General features: G+C 52.9%; 1 protein-coding gene across 1 annotated transcript; it reads right to left on the reverse strand.

Moving 5' to 3' along the window:
• Nucleotides 1–262: 262 nt before the first annotated feature.
• Nucleotides 263–17795, reverse strand: MOGAT2 (monoacylglycerol O-acyltransferase 2). Its single transcript, XM_028517663.2, has 6 exons — nucleotides 17604–17795; nucleotides 12611–12789; nucleotides 3901–4105; nucleotides 3367–3541; nucleotides 2523–2722; nucleotides 263–1114 (listed from the first exon to the last, which is right to left on the reverse strand). Exons 1-6 carry the CDS (start codon nucleotides 17692–17694, stop codon nucleotides 960–962), a joined length of 1005 nt encoding a protein of 334 aa, XP_028373464.1. The 5' UTR covers nucleotides 17695–17795; the 3' UTR covers nucleotides 263–959.
• Nucleotides 17796–21952: the final 4157 nt, after the last annotated feature.

Consider the following 21952-nt stretch of genomic DNA (forward strand, 5'->3'; position numbering starts at 1 on the left):
AGACACATACAAACATCCACTCCTCACGTCTCGCCTTCATCCTCTGTCTTGGTCTGCCCTGCATCTTAACACACCTTCCCCCTCTCTCCCAACAGAACAGGGCTGGGGGGCATGCCTGGGGCTGACACATCAGGAAGGAAGGGTCAACAGCCCTTCTCCGGCCCATCTCTCAGGACAATGAGACAGGGCCACAGGGTCTGGCCTGTGCAGGGAGAAGGGGCCAATCTCTCTTAGTCGTGGGTGCGAAAGAAAAGAAGAAGGCTAAAATAGAATCCTTTCATTTATTGGAATACAGTTTATGGAGCCCCCTTTTGCTGTGAGGTAAGGGGCTGAAGTTACAAAGGATGAGTAAGAAGTGCCTTGTGGAGCTCTTGGCCTGTGTGATGCCACAGCTGAGACTCAGACATCATCTTAGCCAGTCAGGGAGACTGAGGCTCAGAGGGAGAGTGACAAGCACACAGACATACAGTCAGTGACAGAGTGCAGTTCTTCCTACCCAGCCCGGGGAGGAAGGAACTGGGACATCCAGCGTTCAGGATGAGGGAGCTATTAGAAGGGACTAGAGCTGGTGGCTTCTTTGGTGCTGTCACTCAAGGTGGAGGAAGAAAACCTGGTAATCAGGTGCTCTCTCTTTTCTCTGCCCACTGAGTGACGTCACCACAGAGGACAGAAAACCTCGTTCTCTTCCTGCCACCTCTCCCATTCCACAGATGAGCAGACGGAGGAGAGGGAGGCTTGCAGAGGTTTCTCAGCAGGAGCGCAAGCCGCCAGCGCCAGAGTCCAGCCGTCCCTCCCATGTTGCCAGCTGTGACTTGGGGTTGGATTTGCAGGAGTCTTGGAAGACTGTGGAAAAGTGTTCACCAAACACTTCCAGGAAGCCTTCTCAGTTCACGCACCTCCCACGGGGCTCCCTAATGCCAGCCCTGCCCTTTGGGGCAGCCCCTCCTCTGGGGAGGCGCTCAGCAGAACTCCAAGTGTTGGTCCTCGGGGACGTTGTACTTGAGCTTGTGGGCTTCGAAGAGGTTGCACAGCTCATCCATGTAGCGCTGGTGCAGCTCATCCACCTGCTCCTGAGAGGGCTGCTTTACCTGCTGCACCTCAATGGGCTTCCCCACTGCAAAACACAGAGGTGGGCAGTGGCCCAGGACAGGGGCCCTTGGGGCAGGTGCCCACTGCAGTGGTCATCCTTGCAGGAAAGCACCCTTATTGCCATCCCCTCCAACCCTATTTTGACTGGTGAATTCTAAGACGTTAGAGCCACTCCGAGGTTCAGATATAATAACACCACCAGCTGGTGTTGCAAAGTGCCTAGAAATGTGCTAGGTGCTTCACGTGCATTATCCCTTTAATCCTCATTAAAGGGGATAGAATCTGTTATTGTTCCCACTGATGGGGGGCCCATGAGGCTCAGAGAGGTTAAGCAACTTGTGCAGGGCCACAGAGCCAGGAAGAACCAGTGCCAGGTTTTAAACCCTGGGGATTTTCTCCTAACCTCCAGGCCATATGGCTCCGGGGTCTCATGTGCGGTGCTGAGAAGGGCCTGCATTTCTGGGGTGAGGTGGACCTGCAGCCCAGGCGGCTGCTCCTCCTTCCCCTCCCTCCATGCTGGCAGCAGTGCCCCCTTCATTGTAGGGAGGAATCAGGAAGGCCCTGACTAATCTCCTCCCTCCGGTTCTGCCTGGCTGAGAAAGCAGCTCCCCTGACTTCTCCTCTCAGTGATAGCCTTTGGAGGCAGCAGCCATATCAATGTTCATGAAAATATTGCCACACAACCCAGGGTGTGTCCCGGTCCAGGGAGTTCACCAAGTCTGTGCTCAACTAAGAAACGAGTGGGTGGGTGAGGATGAATGGACCTCTCTCTGCAGGCTTTGTCAGAGGAACCTAGTTGGCATCCAAGGAGCAAGCAAATAAGGTGTCCAAATAGCTGGGAAACATGCTGTTAAGTCCACGCACTAAAGCTCACTATTTACAGGAAAATCCCCCAGCTCTACTCCAGGCCTGTTGATTGCTACTTCACACACAGTTCTGACAGACTTGGGGTTCTCTACCCTTGTACCCACCTTTTCCAATAAGCCTTACTGATCCTCCGGGTCAGAAGTAACCCTTCTTTCTGTGGCATAATACAAAGTCAAACAGGTCCTGATTCAAACCTCACCTTTGTTACCAAAGGCAGTGTGACTTTTTGGAAGTTACTTCTCTGAGCCTCAATGAAATGGGGATAAGAGTCTCTGCCTGGCAGGTTGTCATGATAAACAGGACCACGGCATGTGAGGAAGCCGGTGCAGTGCCTGACACATAGCAGGTTTTCAGTGAGGGGCATAGACCATTGTTTTTTGCATCTTTGTTACAGTGCTCATCCCAGACTGCCTCACATTGGGGTTATGTGTGTCTTCTTCCCAGCCTGGAATGTGGGCTCCGTGAGGGCTGGGATGTGTGTGGCCCGTCCCTGGGTTCCCTTGCAGCTCACAGCCCAGGCCCCTTTTCCTGTAGCCCACCCCCGCCCGGCCTGGGGCTCGGCTCACCCACAGTGGTGATGGGCCGGCGGTAGGGCAGGAAACCAAAGCTGTACTGGAAGATGCCGCGGCCATGGAAGAGCGGGAGGGAAATACCCATGATCTTCTGCAGCCGGTTCTGGATCCAGCGCAGCCAGGAGCCAGGAGAGTTCTCAATTTGGTCATATAAGTCATTCTCTCCAAAGGAGAAGACTGGCACCAGCGCTGCCCTGGAAGGAGAGAGGGGAGAGAAGGCATTCTGGAGGCTCCTAGGAGGCCCCAGCTGGCCACCTAGCTTCCCGCAGGGACGCAGGGACCCAGCGACCAGGAAGTGGTGTGGAGGACAGAGCCTTGGGCTGGAAGTGAGCGTATAGATCGCCTCCCAGACCCATTGGAGCCTTGCTTTCTGACCCGGGGCAGGCCCTGGCCCCTCTCAGAGCCACGGCCTCCCCGCTGCACCATGATAGACAGATCAGAATGCTTCCGAGTCCTCCCAGATGGAAAGTGCCTGCCAACTTTGTAGAAAACTCTCCTGCCCCAGCTAGCTGGGGCTCTTCACAGACGCTTCGCGCTAAGAGAACGGCCCTGCGCTATGCGTCCTCCCAGATCCCACAGGCCTCAGATCTAGTGCTGGCTTTGGGCAACTTGTCCCTTCCCACTGGGGCCCTTGGGTCACAAAGTCTCCACTCTGGAAGCTTTTCTGGAAGTATGTGGGCATGAGACAGTGCAGGTCTCACCGAAACATCATCTGTATTGTAAATGGACTGAGAGATCTCCCTGACAAAATAGAAACTCCATTAGTCTCTGCCGTCTTCCTGCCAAAATAAAATCCTTGCCAATCTTCAACTGAACCAAGGGCCCTCTTCCCAGATACCCGTGCATCAGGGCAATCCTGATGAAGCCTTTGCGGTTCCGCAGCAACAATTTATAGGACCCGGGCCTGGCGTTCAGTGCCTCCTGGGCACCCCCTACAATGATGCCCAGCAGATTGCCGCCGCCCTTCCTGCTGAGAATGTAAGCAGCACTCTCCTTGTCTGATGTGACCAGCCCTGGGGAGAGAAGAAGATGGTCAGATGTGGGGTGAGGGGGCAGGGACTGTGGGGGTGGCCGTAGCCCAAGAAAGAGATCATCAGAAGTGCCTACAGAGGCCTGGATCCCCTTGCCCCACCCACTCCAGGTGGGAGTTCCCTGAGGACCGGGACCCAGTCTTCTCCCTCATTCCTAACCCCCTTGCTGAACTCACTGCCCTGCTCAGTGCTGTGGGAAGTGTTTCCTTGGGTCTACCCTCCTTCTTCCACTGCATATGCTCTCAGAAGAGGTACAGAACTGTTGGTAGCCCTTCCTAAGATCCCCTTCTCCCATGCCTGCAGCCTCATTGACCTAGGCTACCCAGGTGGGGAAGACTCACCCCCTGACATGATGTAATCCCTGAAGAAGGGGTACCGGAACCACAGGTTCAGCATCATCAGGTGGGGGCGGATGCCAGGGAAGATCTTAGAGAAGCTCGAGTTATTACAGCACAGGTTGAGGAAGATTCCAGCGGCCAGGACCCCGTGGGGGTGCATGCCGGCGAGGTAGTTCCGGGAGGGGTCCAGCTCGGCAGTCTTGACCAGCTGCAGGGACAATCACCTAGTGAGCTAGGGCTGGACCTGCATCCCCACTCTGATACCGACACCCTCCAGTGTGATCTCGGGCAGCTCGCTCCCGGTCTCTGAACCTCTGGTTCTCACGAAGGTTGAGAAATGGTGTGTGAACGCACCTGGTATATCGCCAGTGCTGGCTGCGTCTCAGGCTCCCAGCTGGCTTTGGACAGATTGCTTCCCTCTCAGGCTTTTCATTTGCAAAATAGGGGCATTTGGCCCTGTCCCACCTGCCTCCCAGGACTGCTGAGGAGCTCGGGGCTGAGGGTGCCCTGGAATTACTAAGACTGCTGCATTACAGGATATAATTTGAAGGCACAGAATGACCACACGGGGGCGCCACTATGCTGGAAAAGCCCTATTTTACGACTCAATATAAGAAAAATTGGCTTTTAAAACTAGAAAGTGAGCATTTGCAAGATGTATGCAGAGAGATATAGGTTGCAGACCAGGAGGCCAGCTCTAGTCCGATTTACCCCTCCTGTCTCACCGGTGGCTCTCTGCTCCCCTCTGCCCACTCTTGCCCCGGACATGGGCAGCTCTGCTGGCACAGAAACTTGCCAGGGTAGGTCAGGCCTGCAGCATGCAGGGTGTAGCAGGCACCACCAGATGCCATAGATTGAGTGGGAGAGGAGAGCCGTTTGTCATTAGCAGTTTCCAGGTGAAGTGGGGAGAGGGGAGGGGGCAGGAACTGAGTTAACAAATGTTGCTCCTGGACGGTTACTAAACAGGGTTACTAAACAGGGTGCAACGTGGCTGGGCCTGCAAAGACTTCCGCTGTGGGCAGTGACTGCATATGTGTGTGTGGCGGGGGACCGGTCCTCTCCTCACCCTGCCAGGAACCGTGGGGCCCCTCTTTACAGGTCCCTGCCCTCTGGGAGTCACAGCCATCAGAGTTGGAAGGCACCGAGGCCCCAAGTGGTGGCTCCCTGAGGACTCCTGTTGCTGTCTTGGGGGCCCCAGGAGCCAGGCCACCCACCCTCACAGCAGCCTGGAGGGATCTGGGGGACAGCGATGGGGGTCTGAGCCTCCCTGCTCCATTGTGCTTCTCCTGTCCTTGACCTGGACTTGGTCTCAGCGTGCGCGCGCGCACACACACACACACACACACACAGGCCCTTTGGTTAACCATTGACCCTTTGCAAAAAGGCTGCAGAGGTCATTGCCTTCCAGACAAGGACAAAACTCTTCCACTCATGCAGTGGGGATTTACTGAACGTCAAAATAAAGACATATAACCAGAGATTTCCCACCACCCCATTGGGAAACATGCCTCCTCAGGAACATCTGGTGCTCTTTCTTTAAAGACACACCTGGCTCCTTGCACTAAAGCACTTGCTTCTAAATATTCTTTCTCAGCTAGAGGGAAGGTAATTTTGTACAACCCCCTAAAGGCAATTTGGCCATATCTATTGCAACCAAAAAATGTAACTGACCTTTCAACCCAGCAACTCCATGCTGAGGAATTTAGCTACAGAATTTCTCACACTTGTGCAAATGACATCTGAACAAGATTATTAACTGAAGCATCATTTTTTGTGTGGTAATAGCAAAAACTTGACCTCTACCCAAATGTCCGTCAACACGGCCTATTTAGACAAATCAGGAACAATTCCCGTGATGGATCACTCCACAGCCACAGCAAAGCTCTCCCTGTCCTGCCAGGGGGAGGTTCCCACCATCACCCGCTCACCCACCTGCCCATCACATGGAACGGCATGGGGCAAGCTGAGCGTGCGGACTGCCACCCCAGGTGCTTGTGTGCGGATGCACCGAGCACAGGCTGTCGCAGCTGCCTCTGGGTAAAGAACTGGGCGGTTGGGATGTGAGGAGGGAACGGGCCTTTCCACCACATACCCTTCTGTCCCTTTCAAATTTTGAACAAGAATGTAGTACCTATTTTAAATGAACAATAAGTGAATAATGAATAACATGAATGAACAAATAAAGGAAGGATTATCCCCTTCATGAGTAAGCCTTTGTGTGTATGGAGGGCCATCCTGGCGAGCAGGAGGGCCTTGTCTAGGCAAGTGTGCCTGTATTTGCTCACGCATCTCCATGTGCACGTCCAAGTGTGTGTGCTGATGCAGCCATTGCTGTGCCACTGAGGCCTGGCCTGCGCTTCTCCTGCTCACTTTCTGGGCCAGCCCCTTCTGCCTGCCCCCCCGTGCCCACGTGGTATCCCTCCATCACAGCGAGGGTCCTGAGACTAGAGAGCACCCGTCAGAGGCACCTCCGGGTCCCCAGTGCAGGCCCAAAACAGAGGAGGTACTCCCCGAGAGCCTGAAATGAGGGAAGGAGGGAATGAGTCCATGGACAAACGAGGCTGATGCAGCCCACGCTTGTCCGGGTCCTGTCCTGACGTGTCCCCTGGGTTCCACTGAGCTGGCAGTCACGAGACCCAGGTTCTGCCCCGGCCCATCACATGACCTTTGCCCAGCCCCTGCTCTCTCTGTGCCTGAGTTTCCCCTCTGTCCCAGGAGGACAGTGATAATGCCTTTCTGGCAATGCTGTGACTGGGTTGAGGTGCGGTGAACACAGAGGGGGAGGCTTGTACAGTCTTGTGTCCTCTGCCTCTCTCCCGCAGTTCTCTTTGGGGTGGGGAGCATGACTAAGCACAGGGGATAACCAAGGAAGACCCCTTTGGTGCACGTCCTGTGTCCTCGCAGGCAGGGCTTAGCACTAGGCAGCAGCATCTGGGGAAGGGGATAGCCAGGTTGCTAGGCTCTGGGTATTGCTTTTTTTATTTATATGGTTCATATACCATCATATTTACCTTTTTAAAGTGTGCGATTCAGTGATTTAATATGTTTAAAAGGTGTGCGACCATCACCACTACCTGATTCTAGAGCATTTTCAACGCCCCAGGAAGAAACCCAGAGCAGTCTTGCCTCTGCCCCACCCCCAGCCCTGGCAGCCACCGCCCATGTTTGTCTGTGTGGATTTGCCCCTTCTGGACGTCCCACATAAGTGGGATTATGCAGCACGTGGCCTTCCGTGTCTGTGTTCTTTTCCTTTGCAGAAGGGTTTCAAGGTTCAACGATGTCGAAGCCCGTGTTGGCACCTTGTTCCTTTTTGTGACCGAACACTACTCCACATTTCCTTTGTCCATTTCATGCTCGTCGGCCCTCACCGATAAAGTGACCACGAACACAGTGCACAAATGTGTTTTCAGTCCTCCCAGGGGTGTTCCTACTTTGAGTTCCAAGACCTTTGCCTAGTACCCCCTGCTCAGGCCCCCCCAGGCAAGGACAACTGGACTGTGGGTGGGAAGGGAGGACAGTGAGGGGCCTTAGCTCTATCATGTCTGCCCCTTCCCGTCTCTTGACAAATGTCCTTGTGCCCTGTCACACCCATGGGGCGACCCAAATGCTTCAAGAGCCCACTGTCCCGATGGCTCCTTCATGGGTCACAAAGCACCCACTCCACCAGTGTGCTCAACCACACCCCCCAGAGGCTGGCTGCAGTGTGGGAGCCATCAGGGAACAGTGAAGCAAACTGCGATGCGGAGGGGTCAACGGCCTGCCCACAGCCACACAGAGGGGCCTGAGCTCTGCCGTCTCCTGTGGAGAGCATTGGGGAGAGCCAGGAAGCCTTTGCCCTAGACCCAGGGAGCCAGCCTGAGACCCAGCACTAGCTGGGGGCCTTCTCCTTTATGCACACACTTGGAAGGTCCAGGGCACGCAGGCGTCCTCTCCAGGATGCAGCTCCTGCAGCAGCAACTGGGCCCTGAAGCACCTGTTCCTGGTATTAGTGCACCTTGATAACTCAACAGGGCATGAACTCGGGGCAAACGGGTCTGACTCAGAAGTTCTGTTTCTGGCTTTGGGCATCTGACTTGTGACACATTTCCCAGGGGTTCCTGTGTCTATGAATCACCACTCTAAATCCCAGGAGTCCCCTTCTGGGTTCAGGCAGATGGCTGTGTGTGTGTGCATGCAGGGACTGGAATCCTTCCCTGTCTCCCCGGTCACAGCCGGATGGAAGGGAAGGCTTGGGTATTGTCCCCATCCCTGGCAGTGGCCAAGTGCGGCTCAGGCCAGGCTTTGGCCTCCCCAGGCTGCTCCATCAATAAGTTCTCAGCCCTGTCCTCTCACCTCGCACCCCCCTCCCAGCCATGGGTTCCCACTCAGTTAACAGACACTCACTAGCAACTGCAAACCTGTTTCCTCAATTCTAAGATGCACCTTTTTTCACATCTTAACATGTTGTTGTAAAGATGCACCAACAATTCTCATTAGGATATTTTTTCTTAGTGGCACCTAAAGTACTGGTGTGTTTTACCACCGAGGATGTCTTAGAGTTGGAGAAGTATGCCAGGCACCCACTACACCACCAAGCTTCCTCCTCTGTTAGCACCGTGAGGGGAGTGTTGGCACCAATGCCCCCATTCTACAGATGCGGAAGCCAAGGCACCAGGTTAATTCATCTGCTCTGGTCCATAGCTAACAAAGCGTCAGAGGCAGGATTTTGGCACAGGCAGACTGGCTCCGTGTGTGTGACCAGTGGGCTCTGCCACCCAGTAGGGGCCCCCGAGGGAAATGTGGAGGGGGTTAATGGGGCGAAGGGGTGCACTGCAAGCAAGGACACCAGCGCCATTGCCACAGCCTGCGCCTGGAGAACTGGGGTGGCAAAGGCAGAGGGAGAGGCAGGTGAGGAGTAGGCAGGGGTCCAGAGTGCAGGAGTCTGCAGACTGTGGGAAAAATAGGTTTCAATATTTTATGAGGATTGTTCTGGCTGCTGAGTGGAGCATGGAGTATGGGGAGCACTGGCAGAAGTGGGGTGCAGATAAAGAGGAAGTGTGGTCAGGACTTAGTTGGGAACAGAGAAGAGTCAGACCTGGAGGTGGCTGGGGGACACCGTGGCCCAGGCTGCAGAGCAGCAGCTCTCAACAAGGTCAGTCTGTCACCCCTCCCCACAAACCCCCACAGAAAGGGCATTTGGTAATGTTTGCAGACATTTTTGGCTGCCGCTACTGGTAGAGGGGAGCGTGACTGGCATCTAGTGGGTAGGGGCCAGGGATGAAGTCAGAAGCCCTCCCCCCCTCCCCATGCACACATGACAAAGAATCATTCGGCCTGAAACGTCAGTGGTGCTGAGACGGCCTCCTAGAGAGCTAACTGGCTGGAAAAGGGAGTGGTGGCAAAGGCAGCCTTGTCAGGGGGAATGGAGGCCCCATCCCGCAGGGCTGAGGGGGCAGCTGTGCTCTGTGCCCGTTCAGGTGCCCAGGGCAGAGGTGAGACTCCTGGGAGGGTCCCATCTCCTTGTGTGCTGGGAGGGGCTGGGGGGAGGTGGGACAGGAAGTCCCTAGAGAAGACTTCAGGGCTTCGGAGGAACTAAGGAATCAGGCCAGGTGGGGGTGGGAGGGGTCAGGGAGGTGGCCGGCACTGCCGCATTTCCCAACACGTGAGGCCACAGCCCTGGCCACGGAGGTCTGTCTCCCGGACTCCTGCAGATCTGACCCCCCTCAGGCCTCGGCCTGTGTGGACAGGGTTTGCTCCCGGATGATGAACTCCTCACAGGGGAAACCCAGCTCCCAGGCTGGTCTTCATTATGGGGTGGAGACAGCCCCTCCTACACCAAACATTGCCTGGCTCTCCAAATTAGCTCTTTTGGAAGCCTACAGGGTCCATTTAGAAAACTCCAGGGCCCAGGAATGGTTTCTTAATTTTTCTTGAAATCCCACCACTAGACACTAGTTCACAAAATCACAGTAGGAACTGATAAGCGCTCAGAAATCCACAGGTATTTGATGGGAGTGCAGAGGCTTGTGAATGCAGGGAAGCTCCAGCACAGCTGGGACTCCCTCCCTCCGGCCCACCCCAAGGTCTTTAAAGGGCCTTCTGGGAGAGTTGGAGGGTCTCCTGGGAGCCTGTGAGAAAGGGAACCTGCAGGCTCCCAGCGTAGGACAGGCAAAGTCAAAGTGTGTGTCATCTCGCCCTCTGCTGGTCACTTGGTGGTACTGCATGCCCTCTACCGGTGGCCATGCAACAGGCCTGTAGAGCGCACCAATCCTAAAACACTAGAATTTCTGCTAAGCAAGTCTCCTATACCACCAGTGTCAATAGTGCCAAGATAGAGAAATCCTCCTTGAGAGCTAACTGGCTGGGGGAGGACAAGAAAGGCAGCGGAGAGGATATGCACAGTGCCACCTTAGCATCATTTTTCGGCTAGACCTGCAATGGGCAGCAGCTCCAGGTGCCGACAGCCAGTCCTTTGCAGGCCCCCGGATGACAGGCCTCTGCATGACAGCCCCCTGAAGAATTTTCAGTGGACAAGTCCCAGTTCTGTAAAATGGCCTTCAGTGGCTTCTGTTACTTTGTCCCTGAAAAACTTTAGCCTCATCCCCACCTGGACCTTCTACTTTACAGTCACACTGAACAGAATTAGAATTAGGCTTATGGCTCAAAGCCACACTGTGACCAGCTTCTGGGCCTGTGCTTGTGCTGGTCCTTTTCTTTCCCTGGGAACTCAGGACTCAGCTCACAGTGGGCAGTCAGACCACAGAGTTAGCATCCATAAAGCTCTACTAGAGGCCAAAACCAGCTTAAGCTTTCTCTGGCTTAGAAGGTGATGTCCACACACACTCCCAGGTTCCCATGGAAATGCTCACTTTCCTAGAACAGGAGAGCAAGCCCTGGCCTGGGAAGAGAAGAAAGAGGGAAAGGAATTCAGAATCTCAAGCTCAGAAGTCCTGGGTGGGGAGAAGGGACTCTGGCCATGACATGCCCATGGGTCCTTTTAGGACCCAGCAAGCCCTGCTTGCCTTTTATGACAATGTCCTGGAAGGGCACACTGCAGAGGATGCAGATATAGAGTGCAGATATAGGGGGTGAGGAGGGCCACCCCCCACCTGGACCCCTCAGGTTAGCTCAGCACTGCCCGCTCACTGCGCCTTACAACACGAGCTCAGAAGTCTCCACCAGCCAACTTTCTGCACTCTGCCCAGCCCCAGAGTGCCCTGCCGGCCTGCCCTGCCCTGCCTAGTCCCACCCTTGTCCTTTGCCCAGAAGGACGTGCTCACTGGGGTGTCAGGGGCTCCTGCACCCGGTTGTTGCCCCGTCTTTGCTAGTCCTCACTGGACCACAGGACTCTTAGGAGGGAGCAGTACAGGACTGCTGACTGCCCCTGAGCGCCCATGACTCGGGTGAGTTGTTGAACCTCTGTGAGCCTGTTTCCTCCACTCCTTTCCCCTTTGCCAGCTGGGGACGTGACTCCTGGAGGGGCAGGAAGAGGTGGAGCTCTGGGCAGAATAGGAGGAGCCCTGCAGGTGTGGAGGTCAGAGAAGCAGGGCTGTGGCCTACCAGCCCCACAGCCGCACCCAAGGCTCCCAGGCTCCCCACTGACTCAGTACAATAACCCTAGCTAATCGATTGCTGAGATCCTGCAAGGTGCTTTGCCCCCGTTTCATTGAATCCACACAGCCCATGATGTATGTGGCATCATCTCCACTTCACCAGTGTGGAAAATGAGGCTCAGAGAGACTATGTAACTCACCCAAGGTCACACAGTGGGTGTATGGCAGAACTGGTATCAGAACCTGGTCTGTCTAGTTCCAGAGGCCACATTCTATACCTTTTTTTCTTTCCATTTCCAGTGAAGAGCCAACTGTCCAGCCTGACACCTCTCTGTGTCCTTCTGCCTTCCCCATCCTATCCCATCCGGCCAACATGCCATCCCTGCCCAGCTGCTGACATCCAGGGCATAGTCTGTTTGGGGTTCAGGAAAGGAGCTGAAGGGACTCTGCACTCAAATCTAGGGATCTGCTTCACTCAGAACTGATCTTTAGGTCCAGGGTCAGTTGTTTGCACGGGCCATGAGTTGCCCTGAGTCAGAGAGTCAGAGATTCAAAGGCACTCAGAGTAGGAGAGGTGAGTCTGCTTAGTGGATAACAAGGAGAAAATGAGGTTCAGAATGGGCAAGGCTTTACCCAAGGACACATAGCATACCAGTGTTAGGAGCAGGAGAGAACCGGAGAACCAGTTCAGAGTTCTCTCCCCTTCCCCTTTACCCATAGTTCATGCACAGACTTTAAAACCTGTTAAAAACAACAACAACAAAAACTTGTTATGTGACCTTGGTCATAGCTTTGTCACTCTGAGTGCCAGTGTCCTCATCTGATGAAACATGGAGCAAGATGGTCTCTTAGGACCTTGAGTTTATTATCCCCCTCTCCAAAAACGGATCTGGGCTGCTGAGAGGTTCACACCTGTAAGACACATGTTTGTGCCACACAGGATGCCCACGCATCCTTCAGACCCTATGCACTCATCAGCCCTCATACTGGCCCCCGTCCCCACATCCGAGAAACCTCACTAGAGAGGAGCTGGACTCTTTCCCAGGCCACGTGGTGGTGGTGGCGGCCCCAGCTCCTGCCCCGGTCCACCTCATCTAACTTCACACAGGGCCCCACTTTCCCCACGGGGACATGGGACACAACATGGCCCTGGCTGCACCTCAGCCAGCCCCAATACTCACTGAGATAGGGAAATAGTCCTTCATGTAACGCCACATCCCCCGATCGCTTATGAACGAGAGGCGCCGGCCACCCATCCGTGGCTTGTCTGCATCCAGGTACCACCAGGCTGCGTACAGGACACTGACCAACCAGAATCTTGTGAACAGGAGGCCTATGAAGACGACGACGCAGACCTGACCTGGGAGGAAAGCAGGTGAGAGGTGTGAGGGGACGGAGATGAGAATGCCCAGACGGACTCTCCCTAGAGGACCAGCCCACACGCCCAGGAAGGAGGGATCGGCTTCCCCCGCCTTCGCCTTCAAGGAGGAGAGAACACAGCCCGCCCAGCGTCACACTGGGAGCAGTGATTTGAACCGAGGTGGGCCTAACCCTCCAGGCTCATGTCTCCCCCACTGCACTGGGCCCCCTCCTGCACTTCGATCTTTCCTGTCCCCCTTCCCTCCCTACAGTAGGGTACAGCTGACCCTTGAACAGCTGGGTCACAGTGTTTGAATTTAATAGGCCACAGGTGGTAAATGGCAGGCCCGGGGGAGGGGGGGGTCGGGGGGGGGGTGCCAAAGCCAGCCCTCCACCTTGTTTTATCCCACCCAGAGCCTTATTTCTGCCCGGCGGCATCGCCAAGCTCCTTGCCCCTAGTTAAGGAGTAGTTACATTTGCACAGTCCTAGAATTACATTCGGCCCTTTGAAGGCAACCTGAGGCTGCTGTGGCCCCTGGTGGAAGTGAAATTGATGCCCTGTCATCAGCCCATTTATATGGGGATCTTTTTCAGTAAGTACAGTACAGCACTCTACATGTGCTTTCTCTTCCTTGCGGTCTTCTTAATTACATTTTCACCAGCTTGCTTTATTATGAGAATACAGTTCATAATACACACAACATACAGAATACATATTGACCGTTGGCATTATTTGTAAGGCTTCTGGACAACAGCAGGCTATTAGTAATTAAGTTTGGGGGAGCCAAAAGTTGCATGTGGATTTTCAACTGTGCAGAGGCTGGCGCCCCAACCCCTGTGTTATTCAAAGGCCGACTATAGTCACCACGCACCCAGTAAATACCTGGTGGACAACTGATTTCATGACCTGCTTTTAGTTTCCATATTTTGGGACCTCAAAGAAGAGAGGCACTCTTTCTGCCCAGCCCTCTGTCTGTTCATTCTCTACGCCATCTTTTCAAAGATCAGTCCAGCCAGGTCCCCCTTCTAACTAAAGCTTTCCATGGTTTTCCTATAGCTTCAAGGCACGACCCACGCAGCTGGGTCTGGCATTCAAGCCCCTGTGGCTGGCCCAGCCCGCACTCCTGCTGCAGCCTCTCCTTGCTCACGGGCACAGCCAGTGCTCTGGCCACACAGAACTGCTCGGTGTTCCTGCAGCTCCCTGAGATCTTTCTATCTCTTGGCTTTGGGGTGTGCGTGCTCTGCCCACACTGCTCTTTCCTGCCCACTTCCCTTCAATGAGTCCTGGAGGTCCTGGCCAGCACCCCAGGGAAAGGAAACAAATGGACAGCACGGAGACGGGAAAGGAAGAAGCGCTCTGCCTGTTCACAGACACACAGTTCAGTACGTAGACCGTCCTGAGACCTTCCAGAAGCTGCCAGAGCTTTCGTGAATTCAGCAAGGTCTCAGGACCTTGGGAAAGAACACTTGCACATGCGTGGTTGCACAAGCGTGTTGCACAAGTGTGGTTGCGCATGCACAGAGTGGAAGGGCTCCTGCGGATCCAGAGGAAGGAGACAGGATGCCGGGGACAAGGATGGCAGGGAGAGCGGTTTAAATTTTATCTACTTTTCACATTTAAGAAATTTAATGTGAAAAAATAATAAAGAACCCCAGTTAGGGCTCCCTCCCCTTGGGCAAAATGAAAAGTCTGTGTGGGTGACTCCCACTTGGAAGAAATCAGCTCTAGAGAACACGACAAATTGTTGGGGTTTTTTTAGATTTCATTTTATCCATTCTTAGAGAGGGAAGGGAGGGAGAAAGAGAGAGAGAAGCATCAATGTGCAGTTGCTGGGGGCTGTGGCCTGCAACCCAGGCCTGTGCCCTGACTGGGAATCAAATCTGTGACACTTTGGTTCACAGCCCACGCTCAATCCACTGAGCTACGCCAGCCAGGGCATGACAAATTGTTAAAAGTAGCTCCGTGGAGGGTGAGTTTGGGGAAGTCTTTCACTTTCAGGGTGCACATTTTGTTTGTAGGTTTTACAGTGGCCTGTATCAGTTTTGCAGTCAGGAAAAAAAAGGTTAGGGAGAAACACAGGTCATGAGAGTTTAACCAGAAAGGCCTTCCCTGGCTGGACCAGCCCCTCACCCTGGGTTCACCCTCCTGAGAGCAGCAAAACCCAGGTTGCGGTGCCTTAGGAAGGGGGACTCTTTCACTGAATCCTCACAACTCTGAGAGGGAAAATTTTAAAATGTCACTTTACAAAGGCTGGGAGAAGGTATGCAAATTGGCCAAGGTCCCACAGCAAGCCAGTAAAATGGGACCTGGGATTCAATTCTATTATTTTGGCTACATCGTGCTCCCATTTATTGCACATTCAACAAATATCTACCAACTGCAACTGTTCCAGGAGCTGGAGAGGCAGTGGAGAGCGCAACACACTGTGGGCATCTTGGGTGAGCTACAGAGGAGAGGAAGGGAAACAGACAGCAAACGAGCAGCCCACTGGGCAGGTATTTGACTCTGGGGCCTGAGTCCTGGCTGACAGGTCCTAGCTGACTCCTGGCTATTTTTCACCACTCCCCCAAATGCCTCCTGTTACTCCAGAGTAAACCAGCTGGAAGCCCTTACTCTCCTGCCAGCCTTTGAATCCTGCCCTCTAGACCCCATCTCCTAAATACCTCTTGACTTAAGGGCCACTTCCTTCCACCCACTGCTGGTCTCCCTAGACCACGGTTGCCAATCTTTTTCTTAAAGGGCCAGACTGTAAATATTTTAGACTTTGCAGCTCAAGACGCAACCTGGAGGATATTACGCAGGCATATAGCCATTTAAAATGCAATCATTTAAACATGTAAAAATCACTCTTATCTCATGGGCTGTGCACATACGAAAACAATCAGTGGGCCAGATCCAGCCCACGGGCCATAACTGGGTAACCCCCTATCTAGATGGTGCCTGGTCCCTGCCATTGGTCTGTTCCCCACACCCAGACACAGTAGATGCTTCCCCTGCAGCCACAGGGCTCTTGCACACACACATTGGACCTTGTCACTCCCCTACCCGAAGCCCTCCTGGGGCTCCCCTTTGCCCCCAGGATAAGGGATAAGGTAAAACCTCCTAATCCTGGCACCAGTGGGCCCGGATCCTTTTCTCAGCTGTACCCCCCTCTAGTCCTCCAGGCCCAGGGTGGCTTTGACCTCTGTGTGGCGCCTGACATTCCCAGGCTCCCAGGCTGCAAGTCTGCAGGGCTGGGGATGGGCATAGCCAGTCAGACACAGTTCTGCTCACAAAGCTCATCGGAGACAAGCCCAGTATGAGGTCCCTTATCCCTTGTGATCTCTAGGCCACAGCCCAGCCGGTTCTGCCCCACACCCGTGCCCTTTGTCCAGGAACCAATGCTTAGAGTCTGTCCTGGGCACAGACCTTCCCCGCCAGGCGTCCTCCACAGCCTCCCAGCCCACACCCCCTCTCACACCCTCTGCCCTCTCCCTTCCCTCTGCCCTCTCCCCTCTCTCCCAGTGTCAGAAGGAAGAGCCTGGGACTCTGCAACCTTTGACACATAAGGCACTTAGGACTCTGCAACCTTGGGCATTCAAGGCACTTAGCTTCTTTGCCCATCTGTGTAATGGGGGCAACCACGGATATTTAAAATGTTCAACAACCTTTAGGATGGAAGACACAGATCAACATAAAGGATGCTGGGGGCAAGGGGCTGAAGTGCCTGCTTTGCTAGGCGTCAGTCCTTTAGCTGCAGAACTGTGAGGAGGTTCTCAGAAAGCACCTGGGGGTGGTAGTAGTGTCTGAGCGAGTGTGTGTGTGTGTGTGTACCACTGCTGTTGACCAAGCCACACGGAGTATGCCCGTATTTCAGCATCAGAAGAGCGGTGTCTGTGTACATGCTGCGCACCAGCCCTGGGGTAGCGGTTTCCACCCAGCCTGGTGCCGGCAGGTGAACGAAGAGTCCACAGACTCCCGGTCTCTCTCTTTTCCCAGCCCTTAGTCCTGGGCCCTCCTCAAAACACGTTCCCTTCAGCAGAGCTAAAATTCGGGCAAGCGTGGCCTCCCAGCCACAACAGAGGTGTGTACTGTGGGGGTGGGGCAGGTAAGGGTCCCTCCGGTGTGGCTCTGGCCCAGGAGCCAGGCCAGGTCTGTGCTGGGCAGAGTGAGCACATCTCTTCATTCCACCCCACAGCAGCCCTGCAAGGTCAGTGCTGTCATTCCCATGATGCAGATGATGAACAAAATAGAGGCCTGGAGAGGTCAGGCATGGGGCCACCAGGTCACACAACTGGTCAGTTGCCCAGCTGGAGCAGGTGGTCACCAGCTGGTGACCCAGGTTTGCCTAGTGCCCCCTTACTCCCTAGTCCACATTCAGCCTGCACTTTCTCTCCCGGTTCTGTTCTTTCCCAGCTCCTCTTTCCTTCCCCAACCCCCGCCCCCTCAGTTTCCTCCTCTCGGAAAGGAAGAAAATCCATCTGTCTGAGCACCTAGGAGCCTCCTCCCTTCTCCCCCCCACCCCAACAATTGCTTAGATTCTTCCCACACCACAGGCAGTCTGAGACCCCTGAGTCTGAGGTCCTGTGCTCTGTCCTAGTACTGAAGTGGAGCCCACAGCCCAGCACAGCTAAGTTACCTGCCCAAAGGCACAGGCGATGGCTCCTACCCTCCCTACCCTCACACCCGACCACGCCCCCCCAAGCTCTCTCAGGGACTCTGAGCAAGGCAAAGCCCCCTTTAGTACTGATGTCCTTCCACCATCCGTGCATCCTGTGCACCTCAAGTAGCCGGTGCCCACGGCCTCCCAAGTCCCCAAGTGCAACCAGCCTTACTCAAGATCAAGAAGGTGAAGAGCCACTGCAGGACCGCCAGGGTCTGCAGCCTGCGCTCCCACGGCACGAACAAGGGCGCGAACTTCACCATGCTGGCTCCTCTGTGGGCTCTGGAGGTTTCTCCGAGCACCGCTGCGACCCGAGGCACCCAAAGGTTTTTGTTGCTGGCAGACGTTGTGTAAGCATTTGTGAGAGAGGAGGCTGCCCCGCCCAACCCTACCGCAAGGCCTCCCTGCCCCCACCCCGCAGGGACCAGCTTCCTAAGAGAAACCTTTGAATCCTCCCACCCTGGGCTCAGCTGATAGGGGCAGGGAGAGCAGGAAGTGTACAGCCTTTATCCAGAGTGGTTAGTTGCCTCCTTAGGCAATACCTTATCTACAGGATCACGACTTTCTGATCCCCAGAATCTTTCTTTTTATTTACCCGCTGAAGCTCCAAATAGAATTGAATCCTGTCCTCTTCCCGCCCACCCAATAATTGTTTCCTCTCTCTCCTACTATGCCCATGGCTCCCCCTCGACAAATATGGAGTAATAGCTCCCATCTAAAAATCCCCCCCGGCCCCGGCAGCTAGTCTACCTCCTGCCTCCTTTCACAACAAAACTCTTGGGTGTGCTGCTTGCATCCCACACCCTCACCTTCGATTCTGTCCTCGGTTACCCTGTACCTCAGAGACCACTATTCCACAGAACCGCCCTTGATGAGTTCACCAGTGGCCGCTGTGGGAGAAAAGGGACCACACACAAACCTGACAAGCTCAGGGGAGGCCTGCGTGACCAGCCTTACAATCTCAGAGACCTCGAGTAACCACAGAGGATGGTCTGAATTAAAACTTCCGAACTAAAAGCAAGTCCTGGCAGGCAGTACTGTCAGAGGCTAGAATCCTCCCTGACAAAAGTCGTTCTTTACCTTAGTTGAGCCTGTCTCTTGTCTCTGCATCTACTGTAACATGCTTGGAGAATGCCAGATTTCCTCCCCGACCCGCTCCAAACACAGGGGGAGACCACAAGTCCCTTCATTGTTGTTGTTATATGTTCATTGTTGACTACTAACTATCCCGTACCCACCCACGTGGAAGAAATATGTGTCTTTATCATTTTACTTTTTATCCAATCCCAGAGGTTCCCCCACTTTACTTTTCCCATCGCCCTAATCTCTCACCAACAGATTTCACATAACCCACTTATGTCTTCTGTTTTGCTTTATAAATGTATAAAACTGCCATTTTCCAGAACATTTTCTCAATCCATTGAGGTTTTGCTCAAATAAACTCATAAAAATTCTTACAGGTTTGGACATATCTTAACACTGACATTTTACTTGGCGCCGTTGGCAGGGTTCCCAAGAAGCCCACCCAGGGCCACCTTGCAGACCTGAGACCCGTGCTCAGTACTGATAGAGGACTCAAGACTTGGAAAATTTCAGTTTAAGGTAAAAAGTTATTAAGTCTAGCGAGTAATGTGTACGTTAAAGCTTTTGTTTCAGAAGCTACAGATAAGGCCCATTCTGGCTCCTGGGAAAACAGCCGACCTCCTGGGGCACTGCTAAAGACCACCGCCTGGGGGCAAGTGGAGGCATCCGGGCCTTTGTGTTCCAGAGAGAGAGAGATGACCACTACCCCTGGGAACAGCTAACTGCCCAGGACAGGAATGTTGCAGCTTCTGAATCTCAAAGCCCTCACCACACCTTGTTTATTCTCCCGTTATAAAAGGTCTGGCCTGGAAAGAGGAGACAAGATGGTCTGTTAGGGTACGAACCCACCATCTTCTCAGATCCCCGGCCATCTGAATTAAGTGCCCATAAAGATTCAATCACTGTCATTGCTTACTGGTAGTGACAGGCAGCCTGAACATCCATGTCTTTTCTGGTTTCAGTACTACAGAGTCCTCCACCCCCATGCTTCACCGACTCCTTGTTGTGCAAAGGGTGAACTTGGGTGAGCTTCCATTGGACTTCTGGGCCTCCCTGTTTGAAACTAAGAGGCTCTGATTTTATTTGAGCTGTCTTTTTTTTTAATTTTCTGAACTCCTCATTCAAAGATATTTTTATTGATTTTAGAGAGGAAAGGAGAGGGGGAGAGAGGAAGAAAGAGACATTGATGTGACAGAGAAACACTGATTGGTTGCCTTCTGTACCCACCCTGACCCGGGACGAAACACACATCCTAGGTATGTGCCCTGACGGGGGATGGATCCCACAACGTTTTGGTGGTCTAGGGCAATGCTTCAATAAACTGAACCACCTGGCCAGGGCTGAGCTGTCTCTTTAAAATCTTCGAGGTGGAACTAGAAGTTAAATGTTGAGAGAGAACCCAGGCTAAGGCAGGACTAGGGGGGGAAATGAATGGCTGGTTTTTAACTTGGGCTTTTCAATTGGAATTGCTTTCAAAGAGTCTGAACAAAAACCTTCCAAAGACAAGGGGCACTTTCTCCATCCAACTCAAACCTCAGGTATTCTTAGGTGACTAAGAATCTTTGTGAAGGTGTCAGGGGGCATCCCGCATGATGTTCAGGAGCCCCACAGGGTACTGCAACTCAAATTTGGTTAAACAATGGACTAGTCCGGGTGTGCATATAAAGGCTGTTTACCTAGTGCTCTGAGTCCTCACAGCTGTGTTAGACAGCCTGGGAGAGAAACCAAGGAGTATAAGAGGGCTGAGGGGTCTCCATGAATGAGAGCCTCATGGAGCTCAACCCCTAAGCAGCACACTCGGACCCACCACACAGTATCTCTAGCAATGGGTGCAGTCTCTACAGATCCCAGCATAAGAAAATGCCAGTTCTAAAACTAAACTGAATGGGAAGCATACATTGATTTGGAAATTAAAAGCTTCTAGGAACACAGATAAATTCTTTAATAAAAAGTTAAAAGTGAAAATCTAGAGACTTTCTCTGAACTAAAGGATGCTTCTGAAGCTTATAAATACCAGCTCCTCGTGCCTTCCCTTTCCACAGCTCCTCCGCTATATTTGCTCTCTGAGCTTCCTCACCCAGACTTGCCCTCCCCCGGCCTGCCTCCTTCCCCTTGTATCTTCTCCACCACTCCCTACCACTCCCTACCAGCCTGGGGAAATGAGAATAGGAATTCAAACAAATATATTTCAGGAATTCCAGCAGCTCCCTTTGGAGAAAAGCTGGTCTCAGACAGAGGAGAACCAGCAATTGTATACGATTCTTCGACCAGGACAGAATTAAGCAACCTACCTAAAAATTTCCCCAATTTTCTCTGGGATGTTGATGGGTTCACAAAGGAATTTAACTTAACTGTTAGAATATGTGATCCTGGCTATTTGGACCTCTTCTACTTAATAGTATACCGACTGGTTACTGGGAGCTAAAGCGACAGAATTAGTAAACAGGGTTCACAGAAAAACTCCAATGGAGGATTCAGTTCACCTTAAGAAGGATTATAGGAACATGAAATGGGATTTAGAAAGAGAAAAGAAACAGAAGTGAGCACAGGGTGCTCTGAAGACTATGAAAAGGCATTTCCCCTTCTCCCTACTAGTAGTTTAGGAGAAATTAAAATTATCATAAAAAGGGAAAATTACTAAGACCCTTGTAAATACTGGGGCTTCTTTATCTGTCCTTAATTACCTAGGTTGCCTCTTTGCTCAAAGTACAGCTTCTGTGCAGATGGTAAAGATATCTAATCAGCCGATGTCTGCTTTGAAAGCAGAATTGCTCTCTCCCAACTAGGGAATGTTATGGAGCAATATATATTTTTGCTAATCAAATCACCTGACAGGGTGAGATTTTATTGAAACCAATGACACCCACATATCCTTTTTCTAGGAGGGTGTAATGCATTTAGAAATACATAAATTGGATAGTGGACCAATTAGGAAAATAATGATTCTAAAACAAATTCCACAAGAGGAAAATAATCTCGAGACTGAATGTTTGTCACAGAACATCCCAATGCAACTTCAGGCCTTTTCCCGGTCCCGGGCAGTGCCCTGTGTGCACAGGCTGGACCTGAGGCCACTATGCAAGGCTACATAAAAGGGGGATTAGAATTCCATACATGAGCCCCTGTCATTCTCTTATCCTCCCAGTAAAGAAACCCAATGGAAAAGAATGGACATTTGGGCAGAATCTCACAACCACAAACAGAACAGTTATTCCCAGACATCCACGGTTCCACATCCACATAACCTGCTGTTATCTGCTCTTCCTGTGAGCTGCCAATGTTTTTCAGTAATGAATGTATGCACTGCCTTTCCCAGTATTCCAGTAGCATCAGACAGAAATATGTCTTTGCTTTCGCCCGGGAAGATTACAAGTTTATGTGAACAGTAATGCCTCAGGGATCTATGGAGAGTCCCACCTATTATCTTAGGTATTAAAA

This window comes from Phyllostomus discolor, chromosome 6, assembly GCF_004126475.2.
Source record: "Phyllostomus discolor isolate MPI-MPIP mPhyDis1 chromosome 6, mPhyDis1.pri.v3, whole genome shotgun sequence".
In the NCBI taxonomy this organism is placed as follows: Eukaryota; Metazoa; Chordata; class Mammalia; order Chiroptera; family Phyllostomidae; genus Phyllostomus; species Phyllostomus discolor.

Bases quoted from the DNA above. Each gene is read 5' to 3' on its own strand.
- MOGAT2 (XM_028517663.2), bottom strand. From the start codon at position 17,694: ATGGTGAAGTTCGCGCCCTTGTTCGTGCCGTGGGAGCGCAGGCTGCAG. The intron at 3,542-3,900 runs GTGAGTCTTCCC...TTCTCTCCCCAG, and splicing joins GGATTACATCATGTCAGGGG to GGCTGGTCACATCAGACAAG. The intron at 2,723-3,366 runs GTATCTGGGAAG...CTCTCCTTCCAG, and splicing joins AGGATTGCCCTGATGCACGG to GGCAGCGCTGGTGCCAGTCT.